Genomic DNA, 15,690 nt, shown 5'->3' with positions numbered 1-15,690 from the left:
ACCAGAGTAAAGGGCATAAAAAGGTGAGCGCAGATGCTTTGGGCAGCTTTCTTCCCGCACCGCCCACCGGTCCGTTCCGGCAGGGAAACGCTGTGGGCGCAATAAATAGGCACATTTAGCATGCCGCATACTGTGTTACCGTTACCTTTACCGGAGTACCTGGAGCCCACGCCTGTCGCATCGGGACCAATCAGCGCGTGCGCACTGGGGGGGGGGGGGGGGGGGGGGGGGGCTCCTGGTACTCCCGTAACGGGAACACGGTACGCGGTATGCTAAAGGTGTCTAATACAGTTGAACCGCATAATGAATTGAAGATTAAGCGAAACGGCGATTACTTCGCTATAACCCGTGTTGCTTGAGATTTCAAGGGGAATTGTCATTCCTTCGTTATATAAATTACTTCTTTATAAACTGTTTCGTTATAACGAGGTCTGACTATACTAGAACGGTTCCCGTTTCGTTCCCGACTAGGGTCGTTGAGTGACGAAGCCGGTTCAATTCGAGCAAACTAGACTAGTCTTTCAACCACGCACTCGCCACTTTAGCCTGCAGCCGCCACCACTGCAGTAGACCCGAAGCCAACGCTAACATCCGGTGGCTTTGTTACACAGCAGCGGGAACGAGATTTCTGACTGCTGCATGCTTAATCACCGCATCTCGTCGTATAAGCGCACCGTACTAATTGAAGTTTTAAGCTATTTATTAAACTGTTCTTTACTTGAGTCTCATTTGCACTTGCTCTGCGTGGAAGTGGAAAGCGTGACGTAACCTGATATTGGGAGGGGGGGGGGGGGGCGTGGCAAGGAGCGTCACATAAGCCTCTGTTATCCTCTTGTCGTACACATAAATTTGCGTTATCCTCTGCCATACGTGCGTTGGCACACACCTGCAGGTAATGCTAAAGTAGTGTCATGGATGTATTAGCGGCGTCGATGAAGTTTAAATTTAGCACAGCAAGCAACAGGAGCGTTATGCGAAGGATATTGCTTTCATTTTCATAATTTGCGTCATTCATGGGTCGTACAAATGACAATATCCTCTCCGGTTTAAGTAAAGAAAGCTTTGTTTTCTTTTCGGAAAGAAAGCAACACAGAAAAACAAACAAAATACCCCTTTATTAGCTCACGATGTCAGTGAGCCGTCACTTGGGCAATGCGGAGCAGTCCAGTGCGCGCGTGCTGTTACGTGCGGCGATGACATCCACGGCTTTGCGAGCGGTTCGTACGAGTGTGTAGTTGCCAAACTTGTTCCAGCTCGAGCACGTGTTGGACCAGTCGTCGAATTCAACGTCGAATACGGTGAGGCCAATGTGCTGGGCGCCTTTCTTCACGGTGTTCCACGCCTTACATACCTGCACAGCGGACGATGACAATCGTGCTAGAATGAATCAAAATGTTATTCTGCCTCCTGACGCGCCCCATGTGTAGCGATTGTGGCGTCACAGTTGATTGAACTGCGACCGTTGTCATTGATTAAAGAAGGCGTTAGAAAGACAGCTGAAATGCTCGCCTTGGCAAACAACGTTCCCTCGCTGTCAAACACAAAGGCCAGGGCGGCGCTGTCGTCGTAGGTTTCCATCACCTCGTGCTGCTGGTTCCTGACGGCGTTCGCCACGTAGTGATGCTCCGTGCACGCCTGTGAAAGTTGGGCAGCATACATACCCGTGGACGTTGGCTTCACGTTTGCTCTGTAAAACCGTGCTTCATTGTGCAAGCTACCGCAAAGCTCCACCGCGTGCACTAACGGCTCGCAATGGGACCATCACCTTGGTTGTTGTACCGCTGTCCGTCCGCTCATTTTAGGTTTAGATGAGGAGACGCGCAGGTATTCACATTCGATGGGAGCATGATAAGCGCTGGTGAAGGTAGAGTCACCATGGCTTGGATAATGTACAAATCTGTTCAGTTCCAGAGTTGATTATTTCGCTGTTCGTCACCAGCCAGAGTGACTCCATACCTCCGTCACTGAGGACCTGTCTCTAGACGGGGCAGGTAATAAGAGCGGCACAGAATCAAAGTCATGACTTCAGTACACCGCGTGAACCGAAACTCACTTTAATGCCTGTTTAGGTACACTAAAAGATCCAATAAAAATAAAGCCAGCCCTAACTTCCGCGAGTTAATGTGGATTTATTCGCATTAACTCCAGAATAACATTAGTTAATCTCCATTCCATCTCTACTTTTGGTAACATCATCACAGGCTAGTCACTTCTCAAATAAACTAAAACTTCTACCGAGGCTAGGCTGAAGCGGCCAAGCGCTGCGGGTGTTGAACGAATGTTTTTAGGTTAAAATACAGCTCATGAGAAGACAAACGTTCATGGCACAACACAAGCGCTCACTAACAATCCTTAGTTGTTCGCAAGATATGCACTAAAGAGCTGACCAGGACATGTTAAGTTCAGCAAATGGCCGTCCTTTCAATAGTCAAGGTATAAAACAGGCTTCAAAGGTCTTGTGCGGTCAGTCTTAATTTATTGCGTACCAACTTGTGAACTTAAGTACACTGGTTCGTTTCATTGGAAGGAGTACATACACCCAATGTGATGTGGCGCACTCGGCGCGGGAAAGCAGTATAACGAATCCACCAGTGCACCGGCAAAAATCAATGACTCTTGCCCACCTAGTCATGCTTTTGTCATTTGCGAATAAATAGGGAGACTGCACCACCACACGTGTGGAGCGCGCTTAGACGGCTCCTCGCGGGGACGTCACGTTACGTGATGGCATCAGCCATGTAGCGTCATGCCACGTGAGCGATCTCGTGGCGGTGACGTCGCTGTCACGTGAGCCAAGCTCGTATGTGATGTGCTATGCCAACGCCGATGATGAAGCTAAAAGTGAACAAATAAGCAAAAAGCAACATTTCCTGCGATAACTTTTGCGCTGACACCAGCAGAATAGCATGGGCAGGATATGACGTCACGTTACGTGATGGCATCAGCCATGTGGCGTCATGCCACGTGAGCGATCTCGTGATGGTGACGTCGCTGTCACGTGAGCCACGCTCGTTATGTGATGTGCTATGTCAACGCCGATGATGAAGCTAAAAGTGAACAAATAAGCAAAAAGCAACCTTTCCTGCGATAACTTTTGAACTGACAACAGTAGAATAGCATGGACAGAATATGACATCACTTTACGTAATGGTATCAGCCATGTGGCGTCATGCCACGTGAGCGATCTCGTGATGGTGACGTCGCTGTCACGTGAGCCACGCTCGTTATGTGATGTGCTATGTCAACGCCGATGATGAAGCTAAAAGTGAACAAATAAGCAAAAAGCAACCTTTCCTGCGATAACTTTTGAACTGACAACAGTAGAATAGCATGGACAGAATATGACATCACTTTACGTAATGGTATCAGCCATGTGGCGTCATGCCACGTGAGCGATCTCGTGATGGTGACGTCGCTGTCACGTGAGCCACGCTCGTTATGTGATGTGCTATGTCAACGCCGATGATGAAGCTAAAAGTGAACAAATAAGCAAAAAGCAACATTTCCTGCGATAACTTTTGCGCTGACACCAGCAGAATAGCATGGGCAGGATATGACGTCACGTTACGTGATGGCATCAGCCATGTGGCGTCATGCCACGTGAGCGATCTCGTGATGGTGACGTCGCTGTCACGTGAGCCACGCTCGTTATGTGATGTGCTATGTCAACGCCGATGATGAAGCTAAAAGTGAACAAATAAGCAAAAAGCAACATTTCCTGCGATAACTTTTGCGCTGACACCAGCAGAATAGCATGGGCAGGATATGACGTCACGTTACGTGATGGCATCAGCCATGTGGCGTCATGCCACGTGAGCGATCTCGTGATGGTGACGTCGCTGTCACGTGAGCCACGCTCGTTATGTGATGTGCTATGTCAACGCCGATGATGAAGCTAAAAGTGAACAAATAAGCAAAAAGCAACCTTTCCTGCGATAACTTTTGAACTGACAACAGTAGAATAGCATGGACAGAATATGACATCACTTTACGTAATGGTATCAGCCATGTAGCGTCATGCCACGAGAGCGATCTCGTGGCGGTGACGTCGCTGTCACGTGAGCCACGCTCGTATGTGATGTGCTATGCCAACGCCGATGATGAAGCTAAAAGTGAACAAATAAGCAAAAAGCAACCTTTCCTGCGATATCTTTTGAACTGACAACAGTAGAATAGCATGGACAGAATATGACATCACTTTACGTAATGGTATCAGCCATGTAGCGTCATGCCACGAGAGCGATCTCGTGGCGGTGACGTCGCTGTCACGTGAGCCACGCTCGTATGTGATGTGCTATGCCAACGCCGATGATGAAGCTAAAAGTGAACAAATAAGCAAAAAGCAACCTTTCCTGCGATATCTTTTGAACTGACAACAGTAGAATAGCATGGACAGAATATGACATCACTTTACGTAATGGTATCAGCCATGTAGCGTCATGCCACGAGAGCGATCTCGTGGCGGTGACGTCGCTGTCACGTGAGCCACGCTCGTATGTGATGTGCTATGCCAACGCCGATGATGAAGCTAAAAGTGAACAAATAAGCAAAAAGCAACCTTTCCTGCGATAACTTTTGAACTGACAACAGTAGAATAGCATGGACAGAATATGACATCACTTTACGTAATGGTATCAGCCATGTAGCGTCATGCCACGAGAGCGATCTCGTGGCGGTGACGTCGCTGTCACGTGAGCCACGCTCGTATGTGATGTGCTATGCCAACGCCGATGATGAAGCTAAAAGTGAACAAATAAGCAAAAAGCAACCTTTCCTGCGATATCTTTTGAACTGACAACAGTAGAATAGCATGGACAGAATATGACATCACTTTACGTAATGGTATCAGCCATGTAGCGTCATGCCACGAGAGCGATCTCGTGGCGGTGACGTCGCTGTCACGTGAGCCACGCTCGTATGTGATGTGCTATGCCAACGCCGATGATGAAGCTAAAAGTGAACAAATAAGCAAAAAGCAACCTTTCCTGCGATAACTTTTGAACTGACAACAGTAGAATAGCATGGACAGAATATGACATCACTTTACGTAATGGTATCAGCCATGTAGCGTCATGCCACGAGAGCGATCTCGTGGCGGTGACGTCGCTGTCACGTGAGCCACGCTCGTATGTGATGTGCTATGCCAACGCCGATGATGAAGCTAAAAGTGAACAAATAAGCAAAAAGCAACCTTTCCTGCGATATCTTTTGAACTGACAACAGTAGAATAGCATGGACAGAATATGACATCACTTTACGTAATGGTATCAGCCATGTGGCGTCATGCCACGTGAGCGATCTCGTGATGGTGACGTCGCTGTCACGTGAGCCACGCTCGTTATGTGATGTGCTATGTCAACGCCGATGATGAAGCTAAAAGTGAACAAATAAGCAAAAAGCAACCTTTCCTGCGATAACTTTTGAACTGACAACAGTAGAATAGCATGGACAGAATATGACATCACTTTACGTAATGGTATCAGCCATGTAGCGTCATGCCACGAGAGCGATCTCGTGGCGGTGACGTCGCTGTCACGTGAGCCACGCTCGTATGTGATGTGCTATGCCAACGCCGATGATGAAGCTAAAAGTGAACAAATAAGCAAAAAGCAACCTTTCCTGCGATATCTTTTGAACTGACAACAGTAGAATAGCATGGACAGAATATGACATCACTTTACGTAATGGTATCAGCCATGTGGCGTCATGCCACGTGAGCGATCTCGTGATGGTGACGTCGCTGTCACGTGAGCCACGCTCGTTATGTGATGTGCTATGTCAACGCCGATGATGAAGCTAAAAGTGAACAAATAAGCAAAAAGCAACCTTTCCTGCGATAACTTTTGAACTGACAACAGTAGAATAGCATGGACAGAATATGACATCACGTTACGTAATGGTATCAGCCATGTAGCGTCATGCCACGTGAGCGATCTCGTGATGGTGACGTCGCTGTCACGTGAGCCACGCTCGTTATGTGATGTGCTATGTCAACGCCGATGATGAAGCTAAAAGTGAACAAATAAGCAAAAAGCAACATTTCCTGCGATATCTTTTGAACTGACAACAGTAGAATAGCATGGACAGAATATGACATCACTTTACGTAATGGTATCAGCCATGTGGCGTCATGCCACGTGAGCGATCTCGTGATGGTGACGTCGCTGTCACGTGAGCCACGCTCGTTATGTGATGTGCTATGCCAACGCCGATGATGAAGCTAAAAGTGAACAAATAAGCAAAAAGCAACATTTCCTGCGATATCTTTTGAACTGACAACAGTAGAATAGCATGGACAGAATATGACATCACTTTACGTAATGGTATCAGCCATGTGGCGTCATGCCACGTGAGCGATCTCGTGATGGTGACGTCGCTGTCACGTGAGCCACGCTCGTTATGTGATGTGCTATGTCAACGCCGATGATGAAGCTAAAAGTGAACAAATAAGCAAAAAGCAACCTTTCCTGCGATAACTTTTGAACTGACAACAGTAGAATAGCATGGACAGAATATGACATCACTTTACGTAATGGTATCAGCCATGTGGCGTCATGCCACGTGAGCGATCTCGTAGCGGTGACGTCGCTGTCACGTGAGTCACACTGGCTATGCGATGTGCTATGCCAACGCCGATGATTAAGCAAAAAGCAACCTTTCCTGCGATAACTTTTGAACTGACAACAGTAGAATAGCATGGACAGAATATGACATCACTTTACGTAATGGTATCAGCCATGTGGCGTCATGCCACGTGAGCGATCTCGTAGCGGTGACGTCGCTGTCACGTGAGTCACACTGGTTATGCGATGTGCTATGCCAACGCCGATGATTAAGCAAAAAGCAACCTTTCCTGCGATAACTTTTGAACTGACAACAGTAGAATAGCATGGACAGAATATGACATCACTTTACGTAATGGTATCAGCCATGTGGCGTCATGCCACGTGAGCGGTCTCGTAGCGGTGACGTCGCTGTCACGTGAGTCACACTGGTTATGCGATGTGCTATGCCAACGCCGATGATTAAGCAAAAAGCAACCTTTCCTGCGATAACTTTTGAACTGACAACAGTAGAATAGCATGGACAGAATATGACATCACTTTACGTAATGGTATCAGCCATGTGGCGTCAGGCCACGAGAGCGATCTCGTAGCGGTGACGTCGCTGTCACGTGAGTCACACTGGTTATGCGATGTGCTATGCCAACGCCGATGATTAGGCAAAAAGCAACCTTTCCTGCGATAACTTTTGAACTGACAACAGTAGAATAGCATGGACAGAATATGACATCACTTTACGTAATGGTATCAGCCATGTGGCGTCAGGCCACGTGAGCGATCTCGTAGCGGTGACGTCGCTGTCACGTGAGTCACACTGGTTATGCGATGTGCTATGCCAACGCCGATGATTAGGCAAAAAGCAACCTTTCCTGCGATAACTTTTGAACTGACAACAGTAGAATAGCATGGACAGAATATGACATCACTTTACGTAATGGTATCAGCCATGTGGCGTCAGGCCACGTGAGCGATCTCGTAGCGGTGACGTCGCTGTCACGTGAGTCACACTGGTTATGCGATGTGCTATGCCAACGCCGATGATTAAGCAAAAAGCAACCTTTCCTGCGATAACTTTTGAACTGACAACAGTAGAATAGCATGGACAGAATATGACATCACTTTACGTAATGGTATCAGCCATGTGGCGTCATGCCACGTGAGCGATCTCGTAGCGGTGACGTCGCTGTCACGTGAGTCACACTGGTTATGCGATGTGCTATGCCAACGCCGATGATTAAGCAAAAAGCAACCTTTCCTGCGATAACTTTTGAACTGACAACAGTAGAATAGCATGGACAGAATATGACATCACTTTACGTAATGGTATCAGCCATGTGGCGTCATGCCACGTGAGCGATCTCGTAGCGGTGACGTCGCTGTCACGTGAGTCACACTGGTTATGCGATGTGCTATGCCAACGCCGATGATTAGGCAAAAAGCAACCTTTCCTGCGATAACTTTTGAACTGACAACAGTAGAATAGCATGGACAGAATATGACATCACTTTACGTAATGGTATCAGCCATGTGGCGTCAGGCCACGTGAGCGATCTCGTAGCGGTGACGTCGCTGTCACGTGAGTCACACTGGTTATGCGATGTGCTATGCCAACGCCGATGATTAAGCAAAAAGCAACCTTTCCTGCGATAACTTTTGAACTGACAACAGTAGAATAGCATGGACAGAATATGACATCACTTTACGTAATGGTATCAGCCATGTGGCGTCATGCCACGTGAGCGATCTCGTAGCGGTGACGTCGCTGTCACGTGAGTCACACTGGTTATGCGATGTGCTATGCCAACGCCGATGATTAAGCAAAAAGCAACCTTTCCTGCGATAACTTTTGAACTGACAAGAGTAGAATAGCATGGACAGAATATGACATCACTTTACGTAATGGTATCAGCCATGTGGCGTCATGCCACGTGAGCGATCTCGTAGCGGTGACGTCGCTGTCACGTGAGTCACACTGGTTATGCGATGTGCTATGCCAACGCCGATGATTAGGCAAAAAGCAACCTTTCCTGCGATAACTTTTGAACTGACAACAGTAGAATAGCATGGACAGAATATGACATCACTTTACGTAATGGTATCAGCCATGTGGCGTCATGCCACGTGAGCGATCTCGTAGCGGTGACGTCGCTGTCACGTGAGTCACACTGGTTATGCGATGTGCTATGCCAACGCCGATGATTAAGCAAAAAGCAACCTTTCCTGCGATAACTTTTGAACTGACAACAGTAGAATAGCATGGACAGAATATGACATCACTTTACGTAATGGTATCAGCCATGTGGCGTCATGCCACGTGAGCGATCTCGTAGCGGTGACGTCGCTGTCACGTGAGTCACACTGGTTATGCGATGTGCTATGCCAACGCCGATGATTAAGCAAAAAGCAACCTTTCCTGCGATAACTTTTGAACTGACAACAGTAGAATAGCATGGACAGAATATGACATCACTTTACGTAATGGTATCAGCCATGTGGCGTCATGCCACGTGAGCGATCTCGTAGCGGTGACGTCGCTGTCACGTGAGTCACACTGGTTATGCGATGTGCTATGCCAACGCCGATGATTAGGCAAAAAGCAACCTTTCCTGCGATAACTTTTGAACTGACAACAGTAGAATAGCATGGACAGAATATGACATCACTTTACGTAATGGTATCAGCCATGTGGCGTCATGCCACGTGAGCGATCTCGTAGCGGTGACGTCGCTGTCACGTGAGTCACACTGGTTATGCGATGTGCTATGCCAACGCCGATGATTAGGCAAAAAGCAACCTTTCCTGCGATAACTTTTGAACTGACAACAGTAGAATAGCATGGACAGAATATGACATCACTTTACGTAATGGTATCAGCCATGTGGCGTCAGGCCACGTGAGCGATCTCGTAGCGGTGACGTCGCTGTCACGTGAGTCACACTGGTTATGCGATGTGCTATGCCAACGCCGATGATTAGGCAAAAAGCAACCTTTCCTGCGATAACTTTTGAACTGACAACAGTAGAATAGCATGGACAGAATATGACATCACTTTACGTAATGGTATCAGCCATGTGGCGTCAGGCCACGTGAGCGATCTCGTAGCGGTGACGTCGCTGTCACGTGAGTCACACTGGTTATGCGATGTGCTATGCCAACGCCGATGATTAAGCAAAAAGCAACCTTTCCTGCGATAACTTTTGAACTGACAACAGTAGAATAGCATGGACAGAATATGACATCACTTTACGTAATGGTATCAGCCATGTGGCGTCATGCCACGTGAGCGATCTCGTAGCGGTGACGTCGCTGTCACGTGAGTCACACTGGTTATGCGATGTGCTATGCCAACGCCGATGATTAGGCAAAAAGCAACCTTTCCTGCGATAACTTTTGAACTGACAACAGTAGAATAGCATGGACAGAATATGACATCACTTTACGTAATGGTATCAGCCATGTGGCGTCATGCCACGTGAGCGATCTCGTAGCGGTGACGTCGCTGTCACGTGAGTCACACTGGTTATGCGATGTGCTATGCCAACGCCGATGATTAGGCAAAAAGCAACCTTTCCTGCGATAACTTTTGAACTGACAACAGTAGAATAGCATGGACAGAATATGACATCACTTTACGTAATGGTATCAGCCATGTGGCGTCATGCCACGTGAGCGATCTCGTAGCGGTGACGTCGCTGTCACGTGAGTCACCCTGGTTATGCGATGTGCTATGCCAACGCCGATGATTAGGCAAAAAGCAACCTTTCCTGCGATAACTTTTGAACTGACAACAGTAGAATAGCATGGACAGAATATGACATCACTTTACGTAATGGTATCAGCCATGTGGCGTCATGCCACGTGAGCGATCTCGTAGCGGTGACGTCGCTGTCACGTGAGTCACACTGGTTATGCGATGTGCTATGCCAACGCCGATGATTAGGCAAAAAGCAACCTTTCCTGCGATAACTTTTGAACTGACAACAGTAGAATAGCATGGACAGAATATGACATCACTTTACGTAATGGTATCAGCCATGTGGCGTCATGCCACGTGAGCGATCTCGTAGCGGTGACGTCGCTGTCACGTGAGTCACACTGGTTATGCGATGTGCTATGCCAACGCCGATGATTAGGCAAAAAGCAACCTTTCCTGCGATAACTTTTGAACTGACAACAGTAGAATAGCATGGACAGAATATGACATCACTTTACGTAATGGTATCAGCCATGTGGCGTCAGGCCACGTGAGCGATCTCGTAGCGGTGACGTCGCTGTCACGTGAGTCACCCTGGTTATGCGATGTGCTATGCCAACGCCGATGATTAGGCAAAAAGCAACCTTTCCTGCGATAACTTTTGAACTGACAACAGTAGAATAGCATGGACAGAATATGACATCACTTTACGTAATGGTATCAGCCATGTGGCGTCATGCCACGTGAGCGATCTCGTAGCGGTGACGTCGCTGTCACGTGAGTCACACTGGTTATGCGATGTGCTATGCCAACGCCGATGATTAGGCAAAAAGCAACCTTTCCTGCGATAACTTTTGAACTGACAACAGTAGAATAGCATGGACAGAATATGACATCACTTTACGTAATGGTATCAGCCATGTGGCGTCATGCCACGTGAGCGATCTCGTAGCGGTGACGTCGCTGTCACGTGAGTCACCCTGGTTATGCGATGTGCTATGCCAACGCCGATGATTAAGCAAAAAGCAACCTTTCCTGCGATAACTTTTGAACTGACAACAGTAGAATAGCATGGACAGAATATGACATCACTTTACGTAATGGTATCAGCCATGTGGCGTCATGCCACGTGAGCGATCTCGTGATGGTGACGTCGCTGTCACGTGAGCCACGCTCGTTATGTGATGTGCTATGTCAACGCCGATGATGAAGCTAAAAGTGAACAAATAATCAAAAAGCAACCTTTCCTGCGATAACTTTTGAACTGACAACAGTAGAATAGCATGGACAGAATATGACATCACTTTACGTAATGGTATCAGCCATGTGGCGTCATGCCACGTGAGCGATCTCGTAGCGGTGACGTCGCTGTCACGTGAGTCACACTGGTTATGCGATGTGCTATGCCAACGCCGATGATTAAGCAAAAAGCAACCTTTCCTGCGATAACTTTTGAACTGACAACAGTAGAATAGCATGGACAGAATATGACATCACTTTACGTAATGGTATCAGCCATGTGGCGTCATGCCACGTGAGCGATCTCGTGATGGTGACGTCGCTGTCACGTGAGCCACGCTCGTTATGTGATGTGCTATGCCAACGCCGATGATGAAGCTAAAAGTGAACAAATAAGCAAAAAGCAACATTTCCTGCGATATCTTTTGAACTGACAACAGTAGAATAGCATGGACAGAATATGACATCACTTTACGTAATGGTATCAGCCATGTGGCGTCATGCCACGTGAGCGATCTCGTGATGGTGACGTCGCTGTCACGTGAGCCACGCTCGTTATGTGATGTGCTATGCCAACGCCGATGATGAAGCTAAAAGTGAACAAATAAGCAAAAAGCAACATTTCCTGCGATATCTTTTGAACTGACAACAGTAGAATAGCATGGACAGAATATGACATCACTTTACGTAATGGTATCAGCCATGTGGCGTCAGGCCACGTGAGCGATCTCGTAGCGGTGACGTCGCTGTCACGTGAGTCACCCTGGTTATGCGATGTGCTATGCCAACGCCGATGATTAAGCAAAAAGCGACCTTTCCTGCGATAACTTTTGAACTGACAACAGTAGAATAGCATGGACAGAATATGACATCACTTTACGTAATGGTATCAGCCATGTGGCGTCAGGCCACGTGAGCGATCTCGTAGCGGTGACGTCGCTGTCACGTGAGTCACCCTGGTTATGCGATGTGCTATGCCAACGCCGATGATTAAGCAAAAAGCGACCTTTCCTGCGATAACTTTTGAACTGACAACAGTAGAATAGCATGGACAGAATATGACATCACTTTACGTAATGGTATCAGCCATGTGGCGTCAGGCCACGTGAGCGATCTCGTAGCGGTGACGTCGCTGTCACATGAGTCACCCTGGTTATGCGATGTGCTATGCCAACGCCGATGATTAAGCAAAAAGCAACCTTTCCTGCGATAACTTTTGAACTGACAACAGTAGAATAGCATGGACAGAATATGACATCACTTTACGTAATGGTATCAGCCATGTGGCGTCAGGCCACGTGAGCGATCTCGTAGCGGTGACGTCGCTGTCACGTGAGTCACCCTGGTTATGCGATGTGCTATGCCAACGCCGATGATTAAGCAAAAAGCAACCTTTCCTGCGATAACTTTTGAACTGACAACAGTAGAATAGCATGGACAGAATATGACATCACTTTACGTAATGGTATCAGCCATGTGGCGTCATGCCACGTGAGCGATCTCGTAGCGGTGACGTCGCTGTCACGTGAGTCACACTGGTTATGCGATGTGCTATGCCAACGCCGATGATTAGGCAAAAAGCAACCTTTCCTGCGATAACTTTTGAACTGACAACAGTAGAATAGCATGGACAGAATATGACATCACTTTACGTAATGGTATCAGCCATGTGGCGTCAGGCCACGTGAGCGATCTCGTAGCGGTGACGTCGCTGTCACGTGAGTCACCCTGGTTATGCGATGTGCTATGCCAACGCCGATGATTAAGCAAAAAGCAACCTTTCCTGCGATAACTTTTGAACTGACAACAGTAGAATAGCATGGACAGAATATGACATCACTTTACGTAATGGTATCAGCCATGTGGCGTCAGGCCACGTGAGCGATCTCGTAGCGGTGACGTCGCTGTCACGTGAGTCACCCTGGTTATGCGATGTGCTATGCCAACGCCGATGATTAAGCAAAAAGCAACCTTTCCTGCGATAACTTTTGAACTGACAACAGTAGAATAGCATGGACAGAATATGACATCACTTTACGTAATGGTATCAGCCATGTGGCGTCAGGCCACGTGAGCGATCTCGTAGCGGTGACGTCGCTGTCACGTGAGTCACCCTGGTTATGCGATGTGCTATGCCAACGCCGATGATTAAGCAAAAAGCAACCTTTCCTGCGATAACTTTTGAACTGACAACAGTAGAATAGCATGGACAGAATATGACATCACTTTACGTAATGGTATCAGCCATGTGGCGTCATGCCACGTGAGCGATCTCGTAGCGGTGACGTCGCTGTCACGTGAGTCACACTGGTTATGCGATGTGCTATGCCAACGCCGATGATTAGGCAAAAAGCAACCTTTCCTGCGATAACTTTTGAACTGACAACAGTAGAATAGCATGGACAGAATATGACATCACTTTACGTAATGGTATCAGCCATGTGGCGTCAGGCCACGTGAGCGATCTCGTAGCGGTGACGTCGCTGTCACGTGAGTCACCCTGGTTATGCGATGTGCTATGCCAACGCCGATGATTAGGCAAAAAGCAACCTTTCCTGCGATAACTTTTGAACTGACAACAGTAGAATAGCATGGACAGAATATGACATCACTTTACGTAATGGTATCAGCCATGTGGCGTCATGCCACGTGAGCGATCTCGTAGCGGTGACGTCGCTGTCACGTGAGTCACACTGGTTATGCGATGTGCTATGCCAACGCCGATGATTAAGCAAAAAGCAACCTTTCCTGCGATAACTTTTGAACTGACAACAGTAGAATAGCATGGACAGAATATGACATCACTTTACGTAATGGTATCAGCCATGTGGCGTCATGCCACGTGAGCGATCTCGTAGCGGTGACGTCGCTGTCACGTGAGTCACACTGGTTATGCGATGTGCTATGCCAACGCCGATGATTAAGCAAAAAGCAACCTTTCCTGCGATAACTTTTGAACTGACAACAGTAGAATAGCATGGACAGAATATGACATCACTTTACGTAATGGTATCAGCCATGTGGCGTCATGCCACGTGAGCGATCTCGTAGCGGTGACGTCGCTGTCACGTGAGTCACACTGGTTATGCGATGTGCTATGCCAACGCCGATGATTAGGCAAAAAGCAACCTTTCCTGCGATAACTTTTGAACTGACAACAGTAGAATAGCATGGACAGAATATGACATCACTTTACGTAATGGTATCAGCCATGTGGCGTCAGGCCACGTGAGCGATCTCGTAGCGGTGACGTCGCTGTCACGTGAGTCACCCTGGTTATGCGATGTGCTATGCCAACGCCGATGATTAGGCAAAAAGCAACCTTTCCTGCGATAACTTTTGAACTGACAACAGTAGAATAGCATGGACAGAATATGACATCACTTTACGTAATGGTATCAGCCATGTGGCGTCATGCCACGTGAGCGATCTCGTAGCGGTGACGTCGCTGTCACGTGAGTCACACTGGTTATGCGATGTGCTATGCCAACGCCGATGATTAAGCAAAAAGCAACCTTTCCTGCGATAACTTTTGAACTGACAACAGTAGAATAGCATGGACAGAATATGACATCACTTTACGTAATGGTATCAGCCATGTGGCGTCAGGCCACGTGAGCGATCTCGTAGCGGTGACGTCGCTGTCACGTGAGTCACACTGGTTATGCGATGTGCTATGCCAACGCCGATGATTAGGCAAAAAGCAACCTTTCCTGCGATAACTTTTGAACTGACAACAGTAGAATAGCATTTACAGAATATGACATCACTTTACGTAATGGTATCAGCCATGTGGCGTCAGGCCACGTGAGCGATCTCGTAGCGGTGACGTCGCTGTCACGTGAGTCACACTGGTTATGCGATGTGCTATGCCAACGCCGATGATTAGGCAAAAAGCAACCTTTCCTGCGATAACTTTTGAACTGACAACAGTAGAATAGCATTTACAGAATATGACATCACTTTACGTAATGGTATCAGCCATGTGGCGTCAGGCCACGTGAGCGATCTCGTAGCGGTGACGTCGCTGTCACGTGAGTCACACTGGTTATGCGATGTGCTATGCCAACGCCGATGATTAGGCAAAAAGCAACCTTTCCTGCGATAACTTTTGAACTGACAACAGTAGAATAGCATTTACAGAATATGACATCACTTTACGTAATGGTATCAGCCATGTGGCGTCAGGCCACG

General features: G+C 47.6%; 1 protein-coding gene across 1 annotated transcript in view; it reads right to left on the bottom strand.

Moving 5' to 3' along the window:
* Positions 1–1,094: 1,094 nt before the first annotated feature.
* The window catches only part of LOC144129926 (uncharacterized), a 32,213-nt gene continuing 17,617 nt past the window's right edge, over positions 1,095–15,690 (bottom strand). The window contains exons 11-12 of the mRNA XM_077663985.1: positions 1,510–1,635; positions 1,095–1,351 (exon numbers count right to left, since the gene is read on the bottom strand). Of these exons, the coding sequence (XP_077520111.1) occupies positions 1,142–1,351; positions 1,510–1,635 (336 nt within the window). The 3' untranslated portion in view covers positions 1,095–1,141. The remainder of the gene's footprint in view (positions 1,352–1,509; positions 1,636–15,690) is intronic.

This window comes from Amblyomma americanum, chromosome 4 (assembly GCF_052857255.1).
Source record: "Amblyomma americanum isolate KBUSLIRL-KWMA chromosome 4, ASM5285725v1, whole genome shotgun sequence".
Taxonomy (NCBI): Eukaryota; Metazoa; Arthropoda; class Arachnida; order Ixodida; family Ixodidae; genus Amblyomma; species Amblyomma americanum.
Note: the sequence above shows the minus strand (reverse complement) of the source record. Positions and strands in the feature narration are given on the sequence as shown.